This window comes from Quercus lobata, chromosome 10 (genome assembly GCF_001633185.2).
Source record: "Quercus lobata isolate SW786 chromosome 10, ValleyOak3.0 Primary Assembly, whole genome shotgun sequence".
Lineage (NCBI taxonomy): Eukaryota > Viridiplantae > Streptophyta > Magnoliopsida > Fagales > Fagaceae > Quercus > Quercus lobata.
The window spans coordinates 63,915,145-63,943,058 of record NC_044913.1 but is presented as its reverse complement, the minus strand read 5'-3'; the positions used below and the strand labels follow the sequence as shown (position 1 = coordinate 63,943,058).

General features: G+C 33.7%; 2 protein-coding genes and 1 long non-coding RNA gene across 7 annotated transcripts; all 3 read left to right on the top strand.

The window, feature by feature from the left end:
• Positions 1-4,114: 4,114 nt before the first annotated feature.
• Positions 4,115-14,291, top strand: LOC115963464 (FT-interacting protein 3-like). 4 transcript variants are annotated; one of them, XM_031082464.1, is made up of 9 exons: positions 4,115-4,560; positions 4,711-4,736; positions 4,950-4,997; positions 6,047-6,214; positions 7,262-9,574; positions 11,421-11,511; positions 12,939-13,099; positions 13,390-13,461; positions 14,089-14,291. In XM_031082464.1, the coding sequence occupies exons 5-6, from the start codon at positions 7,270-7,272 to the stop codon at positions 11,441-11,443; spliced, it is 2,328 nt and encodes a 775-aa protein (XP_030938324.1). In that variant the 5' UTR covers positions 4,115-4,560; positions 4,711-4,736; positions 4,950-4,997; positions 6,047-6,214; positions 7,262-7,269; the 3' UTR covers positions 11,444-11,511; positions 12,939-13,099; positions 13,390-13,461; positions 14,089-14,291. The 4 variants fall into 4 exon arrangements, with proteins under 4 accessions (XP_030938324.1, XP_030938328.1, XP_030938326.1 ...); XM_031082468.1 differs by lacking the exons at positions 13,390-13,461; positions 14,089-14,291 and having other exon boundaries at positions 6,047-6,195; positions 12,939-13,038; XM_031082466.1 differs by lacking the exons at positions 12,939-13,099; positions 13,390-13,461; positions 14,089-14,291 and adding an exon at positions 11,631-11,670.
• Positions 14,292-15,518: 1,227 nt separating this feature from the next.
• LOC115963465 lies at positions 15,519-20,643 on the top strand. The gene is made up of 5 exons (XM_031082469.1): positions 15,519-15,783; positions 16,967-17,087; positions 17,300-17,389; positions 17,594-17,704; positions 20,572-20,643. Exons 1-5 carry the CDS (start codon positions 15,686-15,688, stop codon positions 20,641-20,643), a joined length of 492 nt encoding a protein of 163 aa, XP_030938329.1. The 5' UTR covers positions 15,519-15,685.
• Positions 20,644-20,818: 175 nt separating this feature from the next.
• Positions 20,819-25,211, top strand: LOC115963463. Of its 2 annotated transcripts, XR_004085837.1 has the most exons (8): positions 20,819-21,317; positions 21,475-21,681; positions 22,040-22,425; positions 22,632-22,797; positions 22,965-23,057; positions 23,158-23,265; positions 24,409-24,567; positions 25,078-25,211. It is a non-coding gene; the product is annotated as an uncharacterized LOC115963463 (long non-coding RNA). The 2 variants fall into 2 exon arrangements; XR_004085836.1 differs by lacking the exon at positions 24,409-24,567 and having other exon boundaries at positions 20,823-21,317.
• The last annotated feature ends 2,703 nt before the right edge of the window (positions 25,212-27,914 follow it).

Genomic DNA, 27,914 nt, shown 5'->3' with positions numbered 1-27,914 from the left:
GCAAAATAAAAAATGGTAAGTTAGGATATATATATTGGTTAATCGTTTAAAAATTATTATTTTTTATTATATTAGCTTACTTATTTGATTTATTTATGAATTATTATACTTTATTTTATAATTCCCATTTGAAGTTAACTTTATGCGTTGGGATCCAATATATATATTTGGGCAAATATGTGTTGGGCTTCACTCAATGATGAGAAATTCGAGTCCATACTCTTTTTGTTGGGCTCAGGCTTTATTTCTTTGTAACTATAAAATATATTGGTAGCCATCTCTTTTTGTTTGGCCCGTTGCTGATTTGCCGTATTTTAAACTTGACTTTAGCAAGTCCAATAAGGCTAATCATTCATCAACACATACACACACACACAAAATGATGCAATTCGTTCACATATAGACAGTAGCTTGGCCCAAAAAACATAACCATTTTAGATGTAGCCTTTTAGGGCCCATTTGACCTTTTCTTTTTTCGTTTTTTTGGATAAGCATTTAACCAATTTTTAGCCAACTTTACTTTGTTTTTTCCTTCATCCTCAATATAAACATATCCTAGATTTTTTATTAATCATCAATGCGACCAGTCTTCATGCCTCTTTTCTTTTTTTAATTTTTTATTTACCTACATACTTTAATGTCTAACATGCATGCATGGTAATTTAAGCATGATTTTAGTTTAGCCTTTTATTTTTTTACAATAATTAGTAGGGGAGAGGGAGATGGATTCAAATCCAGATTCTCTTCCATGAGATCAAGAACTTGATGCATGTATGCTTGTCAATTCTTCTAATTACCACATCACGAATACCATCACAAATAAGGTTTAAGCTTTTGTGCATGAAGTTCATAGTTCACCAAAGATAAAGTAGGGATAATTTGATACAATTTGAGGTTTAATACTGCAATTTTACCTGGAGCTTTTTCTTAAAATTAATTTTAAATAGGAATCAAATATAATTTATTTAATATATTACATAAAAATATAATTTTTTTCCTTTTTAGAATTAAATTTATCTATTAAGCTTTTTAAAAAAAAAATATTTATCATTAAAAAAAAATATTTTAAGAAGATGGAGACTGGAGAGACATTGGGCTGGGGCCCAACGCGTGGGTCTATACAATAACAAAAAAGAAAGGTGGTATTGTTACGTTGTTGTGTTTATTTTGCATATTATGTTTTTTTTTTTTTTTTTTAATATAAATTTGAACTGCATGTATTCTTCATGTGGATAGGTGGATGCCAATTTGTCAAAAGGAGATGTGCTGGAAATCGAACTATTTGCAATTTCCAATAAATAAGTCTCTTGATTTTAATAAACAAGTCTCTTGCGATATTTGTAGACTAAGGCCAAATTGATGAGATCAAATGAGTGCATGGGAACCCATCAACAAAATGTCAGCAATCATGGGGAGTTATTCGCATGTAGCTGCGACAAAATTGCCTCCTTCATCATGCAACTTAACTGGTTGCATGAATTTGGGAGGAGCCAGTACTCCTCCCAAATTCTCACCTTCTCCCCTATTACCAATTCACCATCTTGATTCTAGACCCTATTTGGATTATGTGATTTTTGTCTAGTTGATCCCAACTTAATTTGATCAGTGGATTAATGACCTGTTTGGAAGTTTAGAAAGAGAGGAAAGGGGAGGGGAGTAGAGGAGAGGAGAATAGTGAAGAGGAGAGTAGTGGGGAATGATTCTCCTCTACATTGTTTTGATGTTTTTAAAATTAGTAAGGGAAAATGGAGTAATTAGCCCTTCCTCTTATTTGGATGTTTTAAAAATTAGGATGGAGAGGAGAAGAAATGATTGAAATAGACAAATTTACCCCTATTTGAAAATGGACTTGCCACATAAAAAAAAAAAAAAAAAAAGACTTGCAACATTGGTTTATGATTAATTTATCAGTTTTGTAAAGTCTTGAACCTGATTATCATTGTTCAAATCTTAGAATATGTTAGTGATTTTTTTTTTTTTTTTTAAAGAGAAAATACCCTTGGAAAGTTCAAAACTCGTTATCCTTCTCCGTTGGGTCAACTTGTCCGATCGGCGATCTCCACAGCAATTTGGAGAAGTCGAAGCGTTACAACTTGCTGTATTGATAAACGACTCCGGCGACTGGACCAGCAGGTCAACAACCGTGGTTCAGGTCAGCGATGTACTCGATCACGGAGGCAATTAGTCTAAATCGTGCTGGCTTTCACGATTTTGAGCCGGTTTTTCGACTTGTTCTTCGCGATGAGTCTGATCTCCATGGCCGCTTGCTTTTGCTCCTCAATTGAATAGGACTGGATGTTAGAGACGAGTTGTTGGATTAACTCGTCCGGGTTCTTCGACATGCAGGCCATGACGAGCTGCTGGCTCTGTGAAGAAGTCGTTGGAAACTTGCCGGATCTATTGCTGTTACATTCGCTAAAACAGTGAAGCTTCAATCAAAGTAAACAAAAACAGTGAATCTCAGGTCTTTTTTTTTTTTTTTTTTTTCATTCAACTTAAATTTTCTCAGGAAACAAACAAAGAATAATTTGTGTGTAATTTTGTTAATTTAGAAAGGGTAAATTAGAGAATTTACTTGGACAATAATTTATCTACTCTACTCTCCCTCCAAATCTCTCCAATTTGGGGGAATTAAAAATGAGGGGTTAGAGGGAGTTGAAACCCCTCCAAACCCCTCCCATTCATTCTTTAAAAAACTTCCAAACAAGGTAATTGGATTACTCTCCCTCCCTCTACTCTACTCTAGGGGTGTGCATGGGTCGGGTTGGGTCGGGTCGATGGGATTTTTTGATCCAATCCACCATGGTGGGTCAAAAAAAATTCAACCCAACCCAACTTATCACATAAGTCCAACCCAACCCATATGGGTTGGGTTGAACCCATGGGTTTGACAAATTTTTATTATTATTATTATTAAATTGAGTAAAAAAAATATAAATATTAATATATTAAAAAAATCTAAAGATTAGTATCAATGTAACTCCTTAAAAGCAAACAACACTAATGACTAAACAACAATAGTAATTTATTAGGATTTGTGTGAACTAATTGGTTTTTATATAGGATAAGAAGAACTGGTTATTTAAAAAATTTTATTAATTATATAATATATAATATTATATATATATATATATATATTAAATTAGTATTAGTAGGAGGAACCAGGGAAATGCTGCTCTACAGTTGGTTTTTTTTTTTAATTATTATATATATAATATATATATATATATATATATATAAAAGTGCCCTACAACTGGTTTTAAAATATAAAAGTGCCCTACAACTGGTTTTAAAATTTTTTTATTAAATATATAATATATTTTAAATATATATTAAATATGGGTGGGTCGGGTCGGGTTTGGCGGGTTTGTAATTTTATGACCCAAACCCAACCCAACCCTCTATAAAAAAATTTTTTGTAACCCAACTCAACCCAACCCACCAAGCCTTAAAAATCGGCCCGACCCGGTGGGTCGGGTTGGGTTTGACGGGTCGGTGGGTTTTTTGCACACCCCAATTGGGATCATTAAAATCGGATGACCCTACAAAATTTTCAAGAGATCTTTTTTGTTTTTTTTTAATTAGAGTTTTTTAATGCATCATTACCATTATTGCAACTTGCAAGGTCAGCCCTAAACTCTCTAAATAAAGGAAAAGCATCATCTTTGTTTGAAATGGATCGATTTATGATTTAGATCAAAGGTACTCATGCTCTTAAATTCATCTTTGATTACCTAATGTAAACTAATTATTTTAATAATAACAGATATTAAAACTGGCTGAGATTATTTTTCTCATGCATTTCTCAAATAGTAGCTATATGGATGTTTGTGTGCGAATTTTTGTAAAATGTATGGTTGCGTTTAATGTATTATTTTCATATTTTAAACAATTTTACGTTGGACCTCAGTTAATCAGAAATTTTTATCATTCCATTTTGCAATGTCAAGACTAGACACATAAAGCATATTTAGTTATATCATGAAAATAATTTTATCAAGGAAGAAAAAAAAAAGAGACAGAAAAGAAAAGAAAAAGAGAAACATTTTAAAATGGCTATAGTGAATTGGTCCATTTAACGCCTACATTGAGTCATCCCAGAAATATCCTTCACAAAAATAAAACCAACAAAAAAAAAGTCAGCTCTGCTTTTCCCATCTTCTTCCTTAGTCCTCTACCAGCACGATGGTCTGCCATTCCCATCTTCTTCTTCCTCAGTCCTCTACCAGCTCCTCCTCGATCAGACCCATAAACTTGCAACCAACAGCAAATCAAGCATCTCATCTACAGACCCACCATACCCACAAACCGAAGCCTCCATCTCCTTCCTCAGACCACCGATTTGCCACCTCCAACCTCTACAACCCAAAAATGGCCCCCCATTTTCCGTGGGTCTCATCAAGCCCATGGCCACAGATAACCCACCATACCCACAAACCCACAAACATCGAACCGAGGTCGAGGTCGAGCTCCTTCCACCTCAGACCACCCAGAAACGGCGCCCAATTTGCCATGGGTCTCATCCAGCCCATGGCCCATCAACTACGTCGGTGCCCAAAGGTATCTAATAAGAACTCTATAATATATTTATTTTTTATTTTTTATTTTTTGAATCCGAACTCTATAACAATTAGGACTCTATAACTATTTTCTTATAAATACTTGATTCTTATTAGTCTTTTTTTTTCACGGCGGCTGTTCAATTTCTAGGTTTATTGCTCTTGCCTTTCTCTAAGGTATGTTTGTGTGTTCAAAATTTTCATATTTAGAATCTTAGTTTCAGGTAAATATTTATAATAAAAAAACTAACTACAATATTAAAAAGTTGAGATTCGGACCTACCCAAAGAATCTATGTATTTTTTTGGAGAATTCCAAAGAATCTATGTTAACCTACACTGAATTATATATATGGTTAACTGACGTTGTTGAGTTTGTTTTGCATATCAGGGTTTTAGACTAGACGTCAGACAACATACAATTCCTTCTTTCCTTCAGGTAATACTCTTTCAATTCAAGTCTTTATTTTCAGTCTTTTGCTTTTTTGCAACCTTATAAAGAACAATTTGGCTTGCAACTGCATGTATTAGAATGAGTTCTATAGGTATTAGTAAATTTAGCTACTTTTTATTTTTTAATTTTAGTTTGAATTATGTACATAAAAGTTTCACAATTAATAAAATGAAAAAAAAAATTTATATTAGGACCCACCACAATGCAAAACTAAGGTGTTGTGAAAATATTTTGAGATTTTCATGTGCCCCTATACCCTATAACTTTCTCTTTTAGTTTTAGTTTCCCCTCCCCCAAAAATATAAAAATAAAAATAATAATAAAAATGAACACGGTTCTTCTTTGCACCTCATATTCAGTCATGGAGTTTAAACGTGTTTGGATCCAATGCAATTATTGTGTTAAAAAGGTATTAAAAAAAAAAAAAAACATGATTTTTGATCCTTTTGTTGAAATCAAAAGTGAATTTTTTACCTTTCAATTGAAATCATTGATCTATTAAACCAATTTGAATCCAAGCTTAAACCGTCCTAATGTACTATTTATTTTTTTTACCATGTCGCATTTCATGAGATTCAAACCTACCCAAACAATCTATGATAGTCCACACTTAGTCATATATAATTAAGCGGTGCTGTTGGGTGTGTTTTGCAACATAATAAGCAAGTTTTCTATTACAAACCCTTCAAAGTTGTATGTGAATTTAAATACTCAAAAAATAGCAAATTTAAGAAAAAAAAAAAGTTGGCACAATTATTAAAAAAATAATTTAGAATAATTTATTTATTATAATTTAAATATTTGAATTTAGATATTCTCAATACCTCAAATTTAAGAAAAAGGTTAGTGCGTATTTAAAATTATTTATATATGATAATTAAATTTATATTTTCTTAAATTAATAGTTAATAAGTTGTGCATCGTGTGGTTATAATACGAGTCATCACTTAATATATTCTGGTGCAGAATTCTTTTGGGTTATGTTATATTCATAATTATTTATTTATTTATTTTTTGTTTCATTATTATTGTAGAGATCCACATTGGCGGTGGAATATATAGCTCATGTTATAGGGCGGTGCTGTTGTTGAGCTTTTACCTAGCCGCAACCTTCAACCCTAACCTATATATAAAAGGAAAGGTTTCAAAGCAACACAACGTTCGTTTGGAAGAGCCTCGATAGGTGCTCCCTTCTCCTTCAGGTATCTTTCTTTATATGGCACAATTTGTCTTGCAACTGTTTAGAATTTATGTAACTTGCATTATATTAGCTCTACTTCCATCATCATCAAGTACCATAATTCTCATGCTTTTATTACTTCAATTTTATTGGATTCTGTCTTCCTAGGTCTTTTTTCTTTATTTTATTTTTCAGAATATATCATTGATCATCTATGTTGACGCCTACTTTTACATGGTTCATGAATGCATGGTACTTTAAACATGATTTTAATTTACCTTTTTTTTTTCCTTACAATAAGTAAGGAAGAGGAAAATCTCGATTCTTCTTCATGAGAGAACTTGAGGCTCTTCGCTATCCATTGGAAGCTTATCAATCCTTCTAATCACATAAGTAATGTCACAAGAAGCTTTAAGCTTTTGTGCATGAAGTTATTGTTCACCAAAGTAGTGAATCTTTTTAATGGTTACTCTGGTTGCGTAGTTGTTGTAATTTTGATCTCCACTCTCTTTGGGGTCATCCCAATTGTTGAGTAATATGTTGAGATTAATGTTAAAATAAGTGGTGTTAGTGATAGATTAAAAATGATCTTAATATCTCTAATCAAAAGTTACCATATTGACAATGCAAACCATCCATGTCTTGAGGGATGGGGGGGCATGCATGTTTGATTCTCTTTTGGGGGAGGAGAGGAGTCCTGTAATGATGTTCTTTATTTATTTAAAAACAAAGTAATTCCCATTCTACTCACAGGGCATCTATTTATAGCAAAAATTGGTGGTAAGGTTGGTTGCTTCTTCTTTTTCAATTAATGGTTTAGGACAATGCGACTTGTAATAATCAATACTAGAATTGGTGCAACTTCGTGGATTGGCTTTATTTTGTCCATGGATGCATTATACTTTAGGCATGATATAATTTAGCTACTGCATGCATATGTATCATTCTAACCTCATGAGTAACATAACAAGAAGCTTAAGGCTTTTGTGCATGAAGTTTATTGTTCCCCAATTAGGTATAATTAGTGGTAGGCTTTCAACCTTTTATGAACACCCAGCTATTTTTGCAGATTAAGCAATGACAAAGCCAAAAGAAGATTTCTCCATTAAGGAGACCTCGGCAAACATTAGTGCCACAAAGTTTACTATAGGTCCTGCAACTGCCTATGATCTTGTCGAGCACATGAACTATTTGTTTGTAAATATTTTACAGGCTAGAAATTTGATAGGACTTGCTGGGCCTAATACTTGTGACCCTTATGTTGAAGTGAAGCTCGGAAACTATAAGGCCACGACTAGATTCCTTCAGAAGAAGTCAAACCCTGAATGGTATCAAGTTTTTGCTTTTAAGAAAGAACACATTCAAACAGCTGAAGTGGAGGTTATAGTCAAGGATAGGGCTAACATAACAAATGAAATCATTGGTAAAGTTTCGTTCCTGGTTAGTGATGCTCCTTTACGTGCTCCACCTGATAGTTGTTTGGCACCACAATGGTATAGATTGGAGGACAAGAACAAGAAGAAGGTTATAGCAGAGGTGATGATGTCTTTTTGGATGGGAACACAGGTGGATGAAGCCTTTTCCGGTGCCTGGCAATCTGATTCAACAATTATCAGCAATGATGGCGTTGCTTTAACACGTTCGCAGCAATATTATTCACCTAGGCTTTGGTATCTTAGAGTTAATGTGATTCAAGCTCAAGACTTGGTACTTAGAGATAAGAATATGAAAGACCCAGAAATCTTTGTGAAGGCTACACTTGGGACTGTGGTTGTGAGGAGTAAAGTATCGCCAAAGAAGAATGTGAATCCCACATGGAATGAAGACATTATGTTTGTTGCAGCAGAACCTTTTGATGATTCTTTGGTTTTGAGTGTAGAGAATAAGTTGCATCCAAAGAAGGAGGAAAGTGTGAGTTTAGGGAGGTATGTAATGGCTTTGTCAAATGTGCAAAAGAGGATGAATAATGCACCTGCATCTAGCAAATGGTATAATCTTGATATGCCAGAAGAATTAAAGACTGAACAAAAGCAAGTCAAGTTTGCTAGTAAGCTTAATATGAGGATATCTTTGGATGGTGGGTACCATGTTCTTGATGAGTGCACCCAATATAGCAGTGATCTTAGGCCCACTGCAAAACCATTGTGGAGACCTGTCATTGGTGTTTTGCATTTGGGAATCTTGAAAGCTACTGGGCTGCCAGAAATGAAACCAATGGAGAATCGCACAGATGCATATTGTGTGGCTAAATATGGTTCACGGTGGGTGCAGACAAGGACAATTGTTAATAGTCTTGCTCCACAATGGAACGAACAATATACATGGGATGTTTATGATCCATGTACTGTCATTTCAATTGGAGTGTTTGATAATGGTCATGTACAAGGAGTGGATACAGTTCGAGGGCCATGGCATCAAAGGATTGGGAAGGTAAGGATTCGCCTATCCACGCTTGAGATGAATCGTGTTTATATACTTTCTTATCCGCTTGTTATCCTACAACCTTCTGGGTTAAAAAAGATGGGAGAAGTTCAATTGGCTGTGAGATTTTCTTGTTCATCTTTGATTAATACAATTAATACTTATTCGCAACCACTACTCCCCAAGATGCACTACTTAAGCCCACTGTCAGTATATCAGCTTGATACTTTAAGGCAACAAGCTGTTTACTTGATCTCCTTGAACTTAAGCAATTCTCAGCCACCATTAAGGAAGGAGGTCATTGGCTACATACTAGATGTTGGATCACAAACATGGAGCATACGGAAAAGCAAAGCGAATTATGATAGAGTCACAACACTCTTGACTGGTTTTCTTGCTATGATCAACTGGTTTAAGAAGATACGCAATTGGACAAATCCTGCCACTACTATCTTCATTTACATATTATTCCTACTGGTGGTTTTCTTTCCACAAGTAATATTACCTGCAATGTTTCTCTTCCTTTTCTTAACTGGGCTTTGGCGCTATAGAAAGAGACCAAGACTTCCTCCTCATGTGGATGCCAACTTGTCTCATGCTTATACAACAAATGAAGATGAACTTGATGAAGAGTTTGATCCAATACCATCTAGGAAGACAGGTGAAGTTCTTAAATGGAGATATGATCGATTGAGGATCATTGCTGCAAGGATGCAAACGGTGTTGGGTGACTTGGCAACACAAGGGGAGAGGCTGCAGTCTTTGTTGAGTTGGCGAGATCCTAGAGCTACAGCTATCTTTGTGTGTTTCTCTTTGATTGTTTGCTTGGTGACATATAAGATTCCGTTTCACTATATCATTGTTCTTACAAGTACTCATGTGCTAATGCATCCAAGACTTCGTGTTGATTTTCCTTCAGTTCCCCAAAACTTCTTGCGGAGGATGTCTGCAAAAACTGATGGCATGTTTTGAGAACTCAAATATTTTTTGCTAATTTTGGGATGTTCCAGTTTATTTTTAATGGATTTTACATTGGACTAGGCAAAATTTGTGGAAATATTGTTTTATTTCTTTGGTGGTTGGTGTTGTTTTTTCTTTTATTTTTAATGGATTTTGTATTGCACTTTTAAGTTTTAGGCCGAGGGTTTGTAGGCAAAATCTTTCAGTTCCTTAGAATTGCATGTACTTGTCTTAACCCCTTTGCTGGTCAAAGGCCTACAATGCTTGAATTATGTAATGCAATCAGTATTTTGGGGAGAGATATGGCAACACAAATTAATTACACTGAGACACTGAGGAAATATGAAATTGCTACTCCTAGTACCTAGAATCAAATTGTTGAGGTAGAAATTATTGAATTGAGAAAATTATGTAACATATTTGCTGCGGTCTCCGGTCGTTGTTAAAGTACGCTTGCTTGCTGTAATATATATATATATATATATATATTTTGTAAAAAGGGAAATAACAAAATTGTATTGAATCTATATATAATGGTAAATAATATATGCATTGAAGCACGGATTACTTAACTATTTGGCATATATGCGTTTAGAATAATAGTTCAAATTTTCCAGATAGATTTTTTTTTTTTTTTTTTCTTTTTTTTGAAATCAGATGCATCTTCATATTCTAGATCTGTTGGTGGACTACTTGTGTAGCTACTATTTGTAAGAGTATGATCAACTGGGCAATACTCAGCCATCGTTTTTAATAATAAAGAGTTACCCTATCAATTTGTATTTGTTCGTTTGCATGGGCCGTGGCTTTAGCTTTGCCTATAGCCGTGGTTTAAAAATGCGGCTTTACGCAAAATTATAATTAAAAATTTAATCAAACCCTCTATTCACCAAAATGCCTCACCCTAAAGTGCTGTTGAGTGAAGCTAACGGCAAAAACACATCCTCTTCAATCAATTTGATATTCCAAACAAGAGGACATGTTACAAGGATTTGATTCATATAGTTTTATGTATGATGTAATTATCTCACATTGTTTTTTTATTTTTTATTTTTTTTTTATTTTAAGTTTCAAAATCCAAGGTTAAAAGGGGACCAGCTGTTAGCATTGTTTTTAGGGCTTTTGTTTGTTTTTTTCGTGCTTGGGGATTCAATTCTAGGGATGATTCTATTCTGTTGTTTTTAGACTCTCTATCTTTTTGTACATAATTCCCTTTGTTGTTGTTTTTGTATTTTTTTTTTTTTTTTTCTGTTCAAATGTTTTTTGGCTGCTTCGTTCTTCTTTTATGAATTAGTTTTTTGTTAATAAAATTGTTTTACCATGTATCATGATCTTAGCCTACCATCAATGACCTATAACCTAAGTTTTTTTAATAGATCTTTAGTTGAGTAGTGGACAACAGAGGTTAATGTATAGCAGGCATATATTATATTATATAAAGAAGAGATAAATTATCATTATTTTTCAAGTTTCTTGGAGTTTATTGATTTCTTAAATTTTAGATGCTTGATTTTGTTTCTAGGTGTTTCTTTTGTATACCTTTCGTGTATTACGGTTATTCCCCCCCCCCCCCCTCTCCCTCCCCTCCCTTTCTTTTTTTGCCCTCTTGTTCTATCAAGGGGAAAAAAAAGATCCTTATAAAACCTGATCTGCATTATGATGTTCTGTTACTGAGCACACATTCAACAAAATTGTAAAAGTTCATGATGCTGGCTTTTCACTGCAAATATATATATATATATATATATCTATTACTTTATATATTAGAATACAAACATATTTAAATTTTCAATTTTCTTGGTGTTACTTTTACTAATATTCTCAATTTCTCATCAAACGTGATTCAGGTCCCTCAATATCTTCTAGATAATATGTGGGGTAAGGGTGAGGCCTGTAAAATTGTGTGTACTCAACCTCGCTGTATCTCAGCGACATCAGGTGTGCACTCTTTGCTATGGCCTCCAAAATGCTTAGTTCCCTCAGTTGTTATATAAATTTTAATTTCTCAGCTTAGGGTGAAACATGATTTTGAAACTCTGGGTAATTTTTGTAATTAGTTGCTGAGAGAATCTGTTATGAAAGAGGAGGGAATGTTGGATACAAGGTAACGTTCACAACTTCTCTTAATGTACTGGGATGCCCTCTATCCTTTGTATACACTTCAATACAACCATTTTTGAAACAATTTTGCGGAAATTTGCATAATGAATATTTTTTAAAATATAGTTTTCTTTTCTGAACCGCATGTTATTGATACCAGCGAAGGAACTTTATTTTTTATTTTTAGGTTTTTGGGTCACGTAAGATCAATTGTATTAATATGAAATTTACAAAGAGTAGAAAGGGGACAAATAGAGTATACCAGCTAGATACCCATAAGTTCCCTTGCAAGGTTAAGAGTAGAATGAATGTATGAAATTACACAAATTTGATGGTCCATCCAAAGACATTCAAAATAAAATAATTAGGTTGGGATTCGGCTGCTGTGGATTTTGCATAATGGCAAGTTACTGTTTCTTTCTTAGGAATAAATATCAAAATATGATATCTTGATTTTTCCGTATGTAATTTGGTATGCACCTTACTTAAGCAGTAGCAATGGAATGTTTACATGGAAGCGTAAATGTACTTTATGTTAGTATAAATTGTGTTGGATACCTAGCAAAGATAAGGGTTTCATGGTTAGTGATTATTATAGAATTTTAGTTGGCAACACTTTCTATGGTTTTCCTTGGAAAAGTATTTGGAAGCAGAAGATTCCCTGTAGAGTAGCTTTCTTTGTATGGACTGCTGCCTTAGGGAAATGCTTGACGATTGATAATTTACAAAAAAGGAAGGTGTGGATTTTGGATTGGTGCTACATGTGTAAGAGAAATGGTGAATCGGTTGACCATCTATTCCTTCATTGTCCTTTTTTTAGGGATCTATGGTTTGTGGTTTTGGGTCTATTTGGAGTTACTTGGGTTATGCCGCACACTGTTTTGGGGCTGTTACGGTGTTGGCAAGGCAGCTTTGGTCGTCATCAAAATGGTTATATTTGGTCCATCATTCCTCGTTGCTTATTGTGGTGTCTTTGGAGGGAGAGAAATAGTAGATGTTTGAAGATATTGAGAGCACTTTTCCGGACCTCAAGCTACTCTTTTTTAGAAGTTTAAGGGATTGGTTGTTTGTTTCGCAAAATCAATCATTCCCTTCTTTTATTGATTTCCTAGACTCTTGCAATTTTTGTATCTGATTTCTTATCCCTTGTTCACTCCTTGTATACTAGGGTGTTCCTTTTTTATATCAATATAAGTTATTACTTATCAAAAAAAATCTTTATACATTGAGCTATTACAGTTACTATATCTTTGTCTCCATGCTAGATACGATTGGAAAGCAAAGGTGGGAGGAACTCATCAATTGTGTTCTGCACAAATGGGATTTTATTGAGGGTGCTAATTTCTGAAGGGGCTGGTAGGTTGAAACAGAAGGCGGAGCGAAACCTGCAAAGCGAGAGATTTCTGGCATTACTCACATTATCATGGTATGTATCCTTGGTTAACTAGTAGTTTCTCTCAAAAAATAAAAAAGGTAGTTTCTCTCAAAATAGAATACATGGAGTGTAAGTTTGTAAAATTAGAAATAAAGATGAAGGGATTATAAATCTTGATTTAATAATTCATAAGGATGTTGAGATTGAAAAGGATGTGAAAGATCAAAGATAGGATCACAGATTCAGATTTGAATGTCAATGGGGTTAGTTAATGACTCTTCTCCCCCTATGTTTGCTAAACTTTGTTAATCATAATTTCTAATGCAACTGAATTGTTTCAGGAGGAAATTTTTGTATCATCTTTTGCTGCTGCTGCATATTTGAAGTCCATTAATTTCCCAAAAGATGAAAAGGTATTTGTATTTTACCTGGTGTCACAAACAGAAAATATCCTATTATACCAGCAATGTAGGGATCAGCTCCATGTGAGAGACCCAAATCATATGAAATGAGCCTTTGCATTTCAATTGCATGTGTATAATACTGTAAGCATCTACTCGAAGTTCTGGATCTTCAACTTCTATAGTGCTATTCACTTTGGAGTCCATAGATCTGATTTCTCTGTGTATGAGTCAATTTCAGTTTCAATTTTATCATTATAAAATGCAGAATTGATCTCATTTTGATGAATAATGTGATATCACTTTTAAACTGATTATGATTTTTGGAGTATATATGGTTCCTAGTTGATACAGCTTATTTTCAGCTTTTTGAAAATGATTTTGTTTTAAAAACTGTACCTTGAAAAAGGAAGCTTTAATTACGAATAAAGATTGTTTGGGAATGATTGGTTATCTGTTTGGATGGTTTTTGTTCTCTTAAAATCTACTCCTGATTGTATGGTCAAGTATAGGAGTGATAGCCGCTTTAGACTTCAAGTGCTTAGCAATGTCTTATCTTTTAGGTATCATTCATTGGTCTGTTGAGGATCCATATCTGAATCCAAATTTTTGGGACTTAAGACTTGGTTGTTGTTGTAGGCTGTTGAAAACAAATTTTTGATTGCCTTCAGTACTATGTGATTTCTGATGTCCCTTTTTGAGCAATGGAAACTGGACTTACTTTAATCCTTTTTTAGATTTCCCCCCAGCCCAGGTATGAACTTACTTTAAGTAATGTTGTTCACCCTGTTGTCCTTCAAGTTTTTTATTTTTTTGTGTTCTTGTAAAATGTGACCTCATTGTCCTGTCATCTTCAAAATTTATGGCCAAATTTGGGAAATAATTCTGGACTATCAGTTAAGGAACAAATTTGCATTCTGGAATCTATGGTGTTGGAAAAATTGAAAGATTGCATTTTTAATGATAAGAATGGGAAAAACATATTAACTACAATAGGTTTGAACTTTGTAGCAATATTGGGTACCGTTTATAACCTTTTACTTTTATTCTATTTTTTAAAACTCCCACTTGCTACCTAATATCTGGGATGCATGGATGCGGAAAAAGGCCCGCTGCACTTGCGGCGATGTGCGAGGGACGCTGCTGCCTGCGTGTCGGTGCCACGTCCAGTTTTTTTTTTTTTTTTTTTTTGCAGGCCGACTTGCGCTGACGCGGGCTGATGCATGCTGAATCAGGCTGATTCGCGCCGACTTGGGCCGTATTGGTCCGTATCGGGCGAAACCGCCAAAACGCTGAAATTCAAAAAAAAAAAAAGTGCAAAATTTTCTTCTTTTTCTCTCTCTGTCTTGTTTTCCTGCCTCTACTTAGTCTAGATGTTGCGTAAACTGGTTTAAGAAAACTAAAGAAAGGTAGAAAAAAAGAAAAGGTATGAACTGGGAAGTTGGAGTGACGGAAGAAACAAAGGTTAAGAAGACGAAAGAAGAAAAAATATGTAGAAGTAAAAGGCTGACCTGGTGTAGAGATTTTTTTAAAAGGTGTGGTGTAGATTAAGTTTTGGGAAATGGAAGCCTGGGGGAAATAAAATAAAAAATAAAAAAAAGGTGAAGTGGGGACTCTTTTTGATTGGTCTCGGGCTTGGAGACTCACGACTAGTGATTCTCTCCCTTCTTTCATTAGCTCTCTTTCCCTTTGTAATTAATCTGTGGATTGGTTTTCTTTTTTGCTTTTTCTTTGTTTCCTTCTTGTAATTTCTGGGTTTGCTCTATGTTTTTTCATGCATAGAGTAGCCATTCGTATATATAACATTCTTACTTATCAAAAAAAAAAAAAAATTCTGATGAGACCAAACCTGATGTGTTGTTGACTTGTTGGCACTGGAGTGGCAGGTGAACGGAGAGAATAAAAAGAAAAAGATTTTAAATTTGTAGGTTTAATATATGAACATCATGTTTTAGTTATTATTTACTATTGTTCTTAAATTTGGTATTTTTTTATATAATGTGAAAAAATATGCTTAGTAATATATTAAAAATATAAATAAACATATTTTTATAAATTTTTTAATCACCGCACCCGCATCCAATTTTTTAAAAAATTGCCAAGTCCCGCACCCGCACCTGTGCTTCATAGCCTAATATTCATTTTTTGCCATTGATTTTCTCAGTGCAATTGCTATGGAGCTAATATCAATTGATATCAGCTTTTGAATGAGACTTGACTGTGGAAATATTTCACAATGGGGGGTGTCATCGGTAAAGCTGCAAATGGAATTGGAGGTGTTATTGGAAGTGCATTTGCAGCTCCAATCAAGACTATCTTTGGTGCATCATGCGAGTAAGAAAACTTCCATGCTTGTTAAATTTCATGTTTTATACTGTCTGTTACTAGCGTTGGGCTCTGCTACACTTTATCAACTAAGTTGTGAAGTTGAAAGAAGCTCAGTAGGCACTGAGATTGGCTTCAATTTATTTTCATTCTATTTGCATTTTCCCTGTCTATTCTTACTTCAATTTAGGAACTATCTCATATTTTTCCTTTAACTTGCAACATTCCTTGGGAACAGAATCTTTATTTTTTATTCTATCTAAACCTTTCACTGCTATGTAAGATTCCTTCCACATTAATACATGGGAGCCAAAGATTTGGGGTTTGTTCCATCAAAAGTCACCAACTTGAGCATCCTTTTATCTGGAAATTAGACTTCTCTACCTACTTGGCCAGTGTCAAGTAACTGAAGGGGTATTTCTGCCTTTGCCCAAGAGTCACATGAGAACAGTGCAAATTATAAAATAGTAGGTTCCTTATTTTTTGGGTGAATTATATACTAAGTATTCATTTGAAGGTGCGGTTGGGGTTAAATTAAGCGATTTTTTCAGTTTATTTAACTTATGTATGATTTTTTATTCTTCTAAAAAAAAATGTATGATTTTTTAAACTTTACTTTTAATAAACCTAGATTTTATTTTTTTTAATCTTAATAAAATAATAAAAAATAATTAACCTCTTCCATTTATTATTTTTTTTTGAGAAGAAGGTAAGTAAAACTCTCCCAAATAAATTCAAATATCAACCAGCATGAAGTTGCATTTTCCCAGGCCTAGTTGGGCATAGGATAGTTTGGGTTTCAACCCTGCAGCCCAAATCAACGAGCTTTTGAATGTGTGCGGAATCGTTAAAACCCAGTTCACCTAATTATATCTGAAATTAAAGAATGATTTCCAAATAAGTGGGCCTCACAAAATAGCCCAATTTAATGAGCCAATGGAGACTTTTGGCTATATGACGAAAGGGTTTGTCGGTGTGCTTAATTAAGTAATATGAGGCCCAGCTTGGGCCTAGTGCACCTTATTTTTATTTTTTATTATTATTAAATGTTTTCAAGTTTCTTAAGGCCTAAAGGCACAACAAGGTGTTTGGGGGGGAGGGGGGTTGGGAGAGGCTAAAATTTGACTGACAATTACATATTCTCAGCTGTCAAAGAGTAATGTATGGGTTAACTGACAATTTAAAACAACAGGTATGCTATTGATACAATGCAATCTGTCTGCCTTAAGGAAGCTGGGGTAAAGGCATTGGGCTCTTTGGAAGAAGAAACCACTTTAATGGGCCTTACATTTGGAGGCTACCTCCGTTTGAAGGTATTGTATTGTCTTTATGAGAACTAATGCTATTCAAAATGCTAGTTGTCCAACCAATGCACTGTATTTCTGTCTTTTAATTGGAGCATTTTTAACTGTTTTAAATCCATTCTAATTGGCAACCTGTGATAACATTTCTTCTGGGATGTCAGTAAATTTCATCATTTAATTATAGTTCTAACTATTTTCTCCATTCCCAAATCATATGGTAGGCTGATGAGGAGTCTATCTACCAAGCTTTGAGCACAACCGTGGGAGTTTTGGACAGCATTGAAGCAACAATTGCCAAATTCTTTTCAAAGGTTCAATTTTCACTTGTGATTGTAACTACCAAAATATATTAAATACTCTCATTTTCTTCATCTTTTGGGGCTATATGTTCTTGAATAAATTTAACAGCTGAATTCACTGGAATTCAATTTGGTATCTTATCCAAATTGAAAACCTCAATAGTATAAGTTTAATATTGGACAGGTCAACTAATATAAATTTCGGTTATATTTCAGCAGATTGAGACAGTCCTTTTTATTCTTACAGAGCTCAGAAGCATGTTTGAACTAGAAGATGAGTTTCTGGAGGAACTGGAGTTGGCTATAGCCTTGGTTTCTACATTATTGGTAAGCCTAGAATCTTTCACCTTCAATACTTTTTTTTTCTTTTTTCTTTTAAAAGTGTCTTTCTCTATGTGCATTTAAATATGAGTAGTTACATACGAAATGCATTACTTTTGTTATTACAATTTTTTTAATATAGATGCAATTAGATTTGAAATCTATGGTTTTTACTTCAGGATAATTGCTCTTTATTGTCCACAACATTAAAGTCATCAATGAGTGTTCTTTTTGTTTTGTATATATAAAATGACCCAACCATATAGAAATGCTAGACAAACCACCAAACATATCCTAGTAAGAAATGAATAAGAGCTTGGATTAGGCTTTGATATCAAATTTGAGGTTCTGGCCAGTTAAAATCCTCGACAATTGAGGCCCAAATGAGGAAAACAACGTTGCTATAGTGCTAAAATCAGTTCTGTATTGATTTTAATATTTTAAAAGGGCAGGCCCAATTGAAATATTTATAAGCATACAAATGAGGATTAAGGCTCAAATGAGGAAATAATGCACAGCTAGAGTGGCTACAATCCTACAACCACCCTCTGCTTTTGGCATTTGAAATGTGTAACCTAAGGCCATAATCACCAAAAGATAAAGTAATTATAAAAACGTGTGGATTTTAATTCAAATTTTCTACGGAAACAATTTTTTATTTTCTTTTATTTTTTTTCAGTCGGGTTAAGGCTGCGTTTGGTTCAATGTAAATGATTTCAAAGTGTAAAATATTTTCAAGTGAAAATATTTTTCAGAAATGAAAATGATTTAATGTGTTTGGTCACATCACAAAAAATATTTTGGAAAATATTTTAAGGTGTTTGGTTGTGTTTCTGAAAATCCTCTAGAAAACACATTTTCTTTGCTTCCAAACAAATATTATAATAGGAAATCTGAATATATAAACCAAATCAACAATAAAACATAACAAAAAAAATTTCAGTCTTTCTCAAATAAAAGCACCGATCGTGAGAGAGGGAGAGGGAGAGGGAGAGGGAGAGGGAGAGATAGATTGAGAGAAAGAGAAAGGTAAAGGACCACAGATCGGTGAGTGGGTTTGAAGGAGGCGAGATGGGCGGGCGGCTCTGACAGCGGCAAGATTAGCAGGTGGGTCTGATAGCGGTGAGATCGGAGGAAGAAAGATTGACAGATTGAGGGAAAGAGAGATAGATCGGGAAAGAGAGAGATCAGAGTGGATGGAGGACGGCGGCGGCCAAATTGATAGGTTTGGGGGTGGAGTGGAGTGGGTTGGTAATCGTTGGTGGCCAGATCAGCTAGTGCGTTGGAGAGCCTGGTGGAGCACGGCCTACGATCGGTTGTCAAGATTGGAGCTTAACTTGTACTCGTCGGTGCATGGTTGGCGATCGGAGAGGTGGGTCTTAGGTGTTTCTAGATTGGTGATGAGGGAGGGGTGGGCTGAGATCTTCAAGTCTGTGATGTCTGTGAGTGCGTGTGAGGATTGTGTGAGAAGTGTAAAACATTTGAAGGTAAAATAAGAATGAAAATGGTTTTATGGGTGAGAAGGGGTTTTTTACGGTCAAAGTGTAAACGAATTTTAGGTTGACCATATTTTCCTTTGGTACTAAACACACACAAGGGTGTAAAATAATTTCCCGAAATGGTTTTCACTCGAAACAAACGCAGCATAAGTGACAATTTGTAAGCAGTAGACATTACTGACAATATTTTTATTTTCCCAACACTCACAACCTGTTATTTTATTAAGTTAAGAAAAAATTTATGAAATAAGTTATCTAGATTTTTTCTTTTTCTTTTTGGGGGTGAAAAGAAACATGCAGGATTCCACAGTTTAAACTTTAAAGTAAGTCTCTTAGAGTAAACAAATACTTTAAAGTTCAAGCCCCAGCCCTTATTATTCAAGTTATACATATTTTTTGATATTTTAGAATGATGGTAAAGAATATATAACATTAAAAAAGAGACTATAAATTCAAATTTTGTTGTAGTATAATAATATTTTATATAATAATCTAAAAGCAAAAGTGTAGTATTTGTTATTCCTAAACTTCTATTGAGTCGCATCATAATAGCATTTTAGACCATTTTGGTCAATTTCAGTCTACTTCAAACTATCTTCTTTCGTCCAACACCAAAAAAAAAAAAAAAAGTCTACTTCAAAAAAGAATAATGTCAATCAAAAACACCAAAAATAATAAAATGATGTATTTGTAAAAATAGAAAGATAGTAAATACTTTTATAATTTGTTTATTTTTTGGGAAAAACAGGTTATCTACAATAAAAAATAGAGATTAAATTATACATTATATCACATCTTAAAATAATTATATATTCGCACGCAGCCGTGTGGTGTGCGTTGGCCACTAGTAAAAACTAAAAATAAAAGTTAAGTCCTGCTGGGGCCTGGGTCAAATAGACTTGAATGGCCCGGATGAAGGGTTATATAGACACACGAGACCCCAATTTGACTGAGACTTAGCAATTAATCATAAAAGAATATTATCATTACCCCAAGTTCCACTAGTAGTGTATGAGGACCTTGATTAGCGTCTGGGATTGTCTGTAGGCAAATTCTAAAGAGAATGAAATAATAATATAAAGTAAATATATCACATGCATATTTATCTGTTTGAACCTTTTTTGGGGGTAATTATCAGCTTGTTGAAGTATATATATTTTGTCCTTTTAAAAAGTTAGAAAAAGATTAATTGAAGAGGCATTAGCATAGCCCTTGTGCACTTAAAGGCCCAACCCATTTACATTCATAGGGGTAGCAACCATGATATTAATAACGTTTTCAAAACTGTTTCTAGAAAATCCAATAACCATTAAACCATAGTAGTAATGCTGTTTTCAAGAGCCTCACTTTTGTTTTTTGAGTCTCTCTTAACAGGCAAAGGAGGAAAGTGTACAAGTACATCTCATCCAAGCTGCCAAGGAGTCAAGGAGAGGCCAAGATCACTGAAAATAAGCATGTATGATCTATATACATATGTAGCAAAGTGTATTATAGAAATTGGATATTTTGTAGACAGCTTCCATTCCTCATGTTAAATGAGTACTTCGTTAAGAATTGGGTTAATTTTATAACCACTCTGTCTTTTTTATTTCTCTTTTTAATTTTAAATAAAGTTTACCACCAAATTGGACTGGAGGAATTTTTTTTAACTCATTATGTAATAGTTATAAGACCACCCACGTGTTTAGCCAACCCCAGGCTGGCAGTGATATCGGTAGCATAGGTATGCGATGCACTTAATTCTTCATATCAGGGATGATTGTTTCTTTAAGCTTTCAATCTATGCAATATGTTATTAATTATATATAGATTAATGCTTTATCTCTTCAAAATTGATATTACAACTCCTATGATAGTATCAATCTGCATATTCATTATACTTTTGCTGACACAGACCCTCAATTCAGGCCATGGTAACCATTATCATAACTACATACTCATCTATCTTGTTTTTGTCAGTTGCTTTATGAAAGAAACTGTTTTGACTGTTGCATTTGGCATTGTGAGATTCTTATTGACATTATATACGTATTTCAGTTGTAACTGTTACTGATTGGTCTTTTTTTTCACTCTTGTAGCAAACTCACCACCTCATGCAGGCTATACAAATGATAGTGCAGGTGGTTACATGTCAAATATAAATCCTCTTCAATGCTAGTTGAATATAAATTATATATAACTTTTCAGTCATACATTTGGATTATGTGTTCGTCTCCAATTTCAATATTAAGATATCTATTTTGAAATTTTTATTGATTGGCTTTTTATCCTTTTTAGGACAATCTCACTTAACACCTCATAGGGATCATGGCTTGAGGAGAAAAAATTACATGCTGAATCGTCCAGTAGGTCCGATGATCAACAAACACAGCCAGCCTAAGCCACAGCAGCCCATACTAAGTTTCAACCAGTCATATCATTTACTGCAGCCGCAGCAGACAACTAGCCAAGCCCAGCCCTCCCATCCTCAGGCTGACACTGCAGGTATGCTAGATGATAAATCCTTTAACTTGCTATCTGTTTAGTATTTAACACACTAATATTTATGTTGTATTAACTTATTCATTATAGTTTCTTATTTTAGTACTATTTTAGATTTATCTGCTTATCTATCTGTCCAAGGAACAAGTTGATCTATGAAGCATCTAATTAGAATTTTCCAAACAGCATTATAAGTATCTTATTTTCATTTCCACTTGGTTATGTTACTTAAAATGTCTGCTAGTTTATACAACCAGGATTTAAGACAGACTTGAATATATGTAACAATGAGGACCTGGTTCTCATTATATAGGAGTTAATTTTGTAGCTAATATTGACATTTCCCTACTATTTTATGTAGGACAATCACTCACCTACAAACTCTGTCATGGGGTGCAGTAATTATAAGTCAGGTTGTCCATCAGGTCCTGTGATCAACAATCCTGGTCCACAGCAGCAGATTCAGGAGGCCCCAGAATGCCACAACAACCAACCATGCAAGTCAGTGTGCAAAAGAGGTGTCGAGGCCCTTCATGATGCCGCTTCTTGTGGGACTTGTCTGAATCTGATGGTGAGCGAATAGATGTTTCAATCAACAGATTTGGGCAGCCCATTGGCCGTGAGGCTGCCAAGCTCAGCAGTTTCATGGGTACCATAGCACAGAATGGCTACATTGCACCCCTTACTTATGTCAGCTGGAGGGCTGTACCGGATGCAGCCAAAGAGGATATGTGGCAGATCTTCCAGGTAATACTATAAAGTTTTTCTTTTTTAAGTAAATGAAACTTACATATAGTTCCTTAGGTTTTCAGAAGGAAATGTACCTAAGTTTCACCAATAAGCATTAGTCCAAAACCATCTCAAAAAGAGTATCCAACTTATAAGATAGCTCAGGCATATGTAAGTTCATTTTGCTGTGTTATGTAATTGAATGCTTTCCTTTTATGCTATAGTCAAGTTTCAACATTGATCCAAAGGGAAAAAGTTGGGTCATGAAGTCTCTTGCAACAAAATGGAGGAGCTTTAAGTTCCATAGTAAAGGCTAAACATGAGCAACTGAGGGTCCTTCTGCATCAATGGCCAATCCTCATATCCCACTGGAACTCTGAAAGGGAACAGGTATATTCTACATGCTGGCCAAAGGGATTTTTTTTTTGGCGGTCTGAATGCTTGGCCCAAGACTGACATTCACATTTTGAGACATGAGTTAAACATTCAATTAATCTTTTACTCTACTTTCCAGATGAAATTTGGAAATGTGATAATTTATAGATCAAACTTTGTAGGTGTGAACTGCTATAAATAAGGCTTGCCGCGCAAAGATGGAGGATGTGCATACTTTAGGGAGTAAGAGCTATGTGAGGTTACGTGAGGAGGAGGTAACTTATATTTTTGTAAATTTTTGTTGCCTCTGTGTGGTCCATATTTTTTTACATTCATCCATAATGTACTCTTAACTTGTTCTCTATGTGAGGGCAGAGGGAGAAGAGGCCAAATGGGGAGGAGCCAACTAGGGATGAGGTTTATATATTAACCCACACACATAAAGATGGGAAACCTGTTAATGAGGAAGCAGCAGCCAAAATTGTACGTTTTTTTTTTTACTTTTTCAAGTAACTTGCATTTTACCAATCTAAGTTTTGGCATGAGTTTGCCTTTTTCTATCTCTGAGTGTTATTCTGCCTGCTTGTGCTTCATTATGTTTGCCTTCAAGTGGCAAGATTCCCAAAAAAAAAAAAAAAAACAAAGGGCTATAGCCGCGTTTTTCAAACGCGGCTAAAACAAACGCGGCTATAGGCCAAATCATCCTATAGCCACGTTTTTAGGAGCTATAGCCGCATTTTAAAAATTGATAAAAGGATTTGAATTTTTAACCTATCTTTGTTCAACAATCATTTAGGTAATAGACAAATATACAAATAAACTATAATAGAAAACCTAAGTATCTTTATTTCAATTAAAATCCATAAAATATATGGACTAAAACATTATTTGTTTTTCCTCTTTATTGTTGAGATAATTTTTTTGATAATTAGGTCTTCATTGTGATTTTATGAATATCTAATTAATTTTAGTAATCGATTCAAACAACTTTTGACTAAGAATAATATTGTAACTCTACATACATGTATATGAATAATTTTATTTTAATTTTATAAAACTTAATTATCATTAATGGTATCATGAGAATGTTTAAAAGTGGGAATTTATCCTAATTGGAAGTCAAATTACCCAATTTTTTTATGTTTAAGGTTAAAATGACTAAAATGCCCCTGTTGACCAATCTTTAACCAAGTTAACCAACAATCAAACAAAGTCCAACTTTCACCTAAAATGATGAAATTCACTTTTTATTTATTTATTTTATATTAAGATTAATTTTTCAGGGTCAACCCATATTTTCCCTCTTTTTGATCAAAAAAGATATGACATCAAGTGGACATCTTCTAACCTAACTTGATAATCAACTATGGACCTGGCTTTTCTAGCAAAAACATGATCTTAGAATTTAAGGTCATTGATCTATAATACTTCATACTATAAATCCCATTTATCTTATAAAAAAAAAAATCCCATTTAAAGTTAACAACTTTATGTGTTGGGGTCCATATATTTTCCCAAATATATGTTGGGCTCCACTCAATGACCGGAGATTTGAGTCTATACTCTTTTTGTTAGATTTGGACCTTATTCTTAGTAAGTACAATAATACACTGTAAAATCTTTCAGGACCATGAGGGTTTGAGGGCAAAATCTTTCAGTTCCTTAGAATTGCATGTACATGTCTTAACTCCTCTGCTGGTCAAAGGCCAACAATGCTTGAATTACACTGAGACATTGAGGAAATCTGAAATTGCTACGCCAATTACCTTGCATCAAATTGTTGAGGTAGAAATTATTGAATTGAGAAAATTATGTAAGATATTTGCTGCTATCTCTGGACGTTGTTAAAGTACGCTTACTTGCTGGAATATTTTTTTGTTATAAAAAGGGAAATAACAAAGTTGTATTGAATCTATATATAATGGTAAATAAAGTCATATATATATGCATCGAAGCACGGATCACTTTAAAAAAAAAATCATACTTTTTCAATTTGGCATTTACGCATTTAGAATAATTGTTCAAATTTCCCAGAAGACTTACGTGATTCAGCCTTACGGCCTACGTCCACGGAAAAAACCCTTAAGGGCTATATCTTTATTATATAAGAATGTAGTACAAAACTTGTGTTACAATGAACCATAACATGAGTATATATAGCAGACTAAACCCTAAACTAATAGACTTCTAGTACAAGTAGGAGACTTAACTTACACACAAAGTAAAATTAGGCTTGGGCCTATGCTTATGGGCTAATATATCTCTAATAGTTTTTTTTTTTTTTTTTGAAATCAGATGCATCTTCATATTCTAGATCTGTTGGTGGACTACTTGTGTAGCTACTATTTGTAAGAGTATGATCAACTGCTTATGGGCAATACTCAGCCATCGTTTTTAATAATAAAGAGTTACCCTATCAATTTGTTGTTGATCATTGCTGCAGGGAAGGAAAAAAGTTTAAAAATTCTAATTGTTAAACCATACCAAGCTTTGTACCCATGTTGATGATCAGGTCTTATTTGATTAAAAAGTATGCTACTGTACTAATTAATGGAAACTAATTTTCTTGGCTGACTTTTGTCTGGTTGATCTCAACTTAATTGATCAATGGATTAAATTAGCAAATATGATTTTGGGATCATTAAAACCGGATCCCTACAAAATTTTCAAGAGATCTTTTTGTTTTCTTAATTAGAGTTTTTTAATGCATCATTACCATTATTGCAACTTGCAAGGTCAGCCCTAAACTCTCTAAATAAAGGAAAAACATCATCTTTGTTTGAAATGAATCTATTTATGATTTAGATCAAAGCATAGTTGGTGCTCATGCTCTTAAATTCATCTTTGATTACCTAATGTAAATTAATTATTTTAATAATAACAGATATTAAAACTGGCTGAGATTATTTTTCTCATGCATTTCTCATTCTTCACACTCTCAATTTGTCCTTGTGGTTTCTTTTGCAAATGTTAATTGGGTAAAAATTGATAAAAGGATTTGAATTTTTAACCTGTCTTTGTTCAACAATCATTTAGGTAATAGACAAATATACAAATAAACTATAATAGAATACCTAAGTATCTTTATTTCAATTAAAATCCATAAAATATATGGACTAAAACATTATTTGTTTTTCCTCTTTATTGTTGAGATATTTTTTTCGATAATTAGGTCTTCATTGTGATTTTATGAATATCTAAATTAATTTTAGTAACCGATTCAAACAACTTATGACTAAGAATAATATTGTAACTCTACATACACATATATGAATAATTTTATTTTAATTTTATAAAACTTAATTATCATTAATGGTATCATGAGAATGTTTAAAAGTGGGAATTTATCCTAATTGGAAGTCAAATTACCCAATTTTTTATGTTTAAGGTTACAATGACTAAAATGCCCCTGTTGACCAATCTTTAACCAAGTTAACCGACACTAAACTAAGTCAAACTTTCACCTAAAATGATAAAAATCACTTTTTTTTTTTTTAATATTAAGATTAATTTTTCAGGGTCAACCCATATTTTCCCTCTTTTTGATCAAAAAGGATATGACATCAAGTGGACATCTTCTAACCTAACCTGATAATCAACTATGGACTTCGCATTTCTAGCAAAAACATGATCTTAGAATTTGAGGTCATTGATCTATAATACTTCATATTATAAATCCCATTTTATCTTATAAAAAAAAATATCATTTAAAGTTAACAACTTTATGAGTTGGGGTCCATATATTTTCCCAAATATATGTTGGGCTCCACTCAATGACCGGAGATTTGAATCCATACTCTTTTTGTTAGATTTGGGCCTTAATCTCTGTGAGTACAATAATATACAGGTGTAAAATTATGTCACATAATTAAGTGGTGCTCATGTGCAGGTGAGACACGTCTCGTTCACTCGGCACATATAAAAATGACGTTTTATTAACGTGTGCCTTTAGACTATAATTTTTTTTTTTATAGAAAAATGAAAAAGTGATTAACCGTTTTGACAATTTTTTTTCAATTTTTCATAAAATTTTTCTTAAAATAGATGATTAATGTATATCCTAAAGACATAAATTAACCAAACTCACGAAAATTTTTCCATCCAATGAGTACATAGGCTCAAGGTCGAGTTCCGTAGGGGCGTTAAAGATTGTATTAGATAATAAAGAGGTGTTTGGTAGAGGAGTTTGAGTAATGTTATTTAGGTGTTTTTAATATACGTGTGAGTGAAAAAATGTGTAATATTATTTAAAATGCTCAAAAGTATGTTCAAACTAAGTTACCAAACACCTCTAAGAGTAGCAAACTTAGACCTTTCATAGACCATCCTTGGAGGATTCAGATCTTCTAGAAGATCTGAATCCTTTATTGGACAAGGCACTCATGGAAATGTGGGTTACATGCGTTGATGATTGAATTGACAGCTTTATTTATTTTTCTATACTCCGGACTCCGGAGTTTCTACCAGAGTTGACGGTGCATGACTTTGAAAACTAGACTCGTAGTCAACGTATTAACCACTTTATTATCACACGGTAATCAGAAAACTATATCATTAATTATCTATTGTTGATAGTATAGACTTGATTCATGCTTGGGCCACGTCTTCTAAATCGGTTTTGTTATATGTTCTTTCTTCAAGAATTTATTGGGAAATGATCTGTTTTCCAACTTGAAATTTCCTGAAGATGATTTTGTTTCTTTCTCTTTTTAACTAGTTACATACTCCATATATGACTTTCTACATCTGAGTTTTCTTGATTACACCTGCAAGACCACTGGGCCTAAAAAAAAAAAAAAAAGAAGAGACACCCGCAAGCAACTGGCTCGTAGTACCAGACTCGTCATATAGCTTTACTCCACATAATTGCTTGGTCATTTCTTGACATTATTGAAATAAGCAATAGCTACGAGAGTGATATCAGCTGCTTGGTCATCTCTGTCTTATTGATGATATACATTAATTAAGTTTGTCTTTTGGGGGTACGATGAAGAAGTATTTTTTAAATATATATATATATATATATATACACACACTATAAAACAATTTAAAAGGTCAATTAAGTACTTAACAATCTAATATGTGTACAACAAAAAATGTATTTATTAAATTTGATAAATTTAGTAAATGTT

What these genes read in the sequence shown, in the direction of transcription:
- LOC115963464 (XM_031082464.1), top strand. Translation starts at nt 7,270, where the DNA reads ATGACAAAGCCAAAAGAAGATTTCTCCATTAAGGAGACCTCGGCAAAC. An exon ending in GATGTCTGCAAAAACTGATG is followed by an intron (nt 9,575 to 11,420) that starts GCATGTTTTGAG and finishes AACGTGATTCAG; the next exon opens with GTCCCTCAATATCTTCTAGA.
- LOC115963465 (XM_031082469.1), top strand. Translation starts at nt 15,686, where the DNA reads ATGGGGGGTGTCATCGGTAAAGCTGCAAATGGAATTGGAGGTGTTATT. An exon ending in GAGGCTACCTCCGTTTGAAG is followed by an intron (nt 17,088 to 17,299) that starts GTATTGTATTGT and finishes ATCATATGGTAG; the next exon opens with GCTGATGAGGAGTCTATCTA. An exon ending in CCTTGGTTTCTACATTATTG is followed by an intron (nt 17,705 to 20,571) that starts GTAAGCCTAGAA and finishes CTCTCTTAACAG; the next exon opens with GCAAAGGAGGAAAGTGTACA.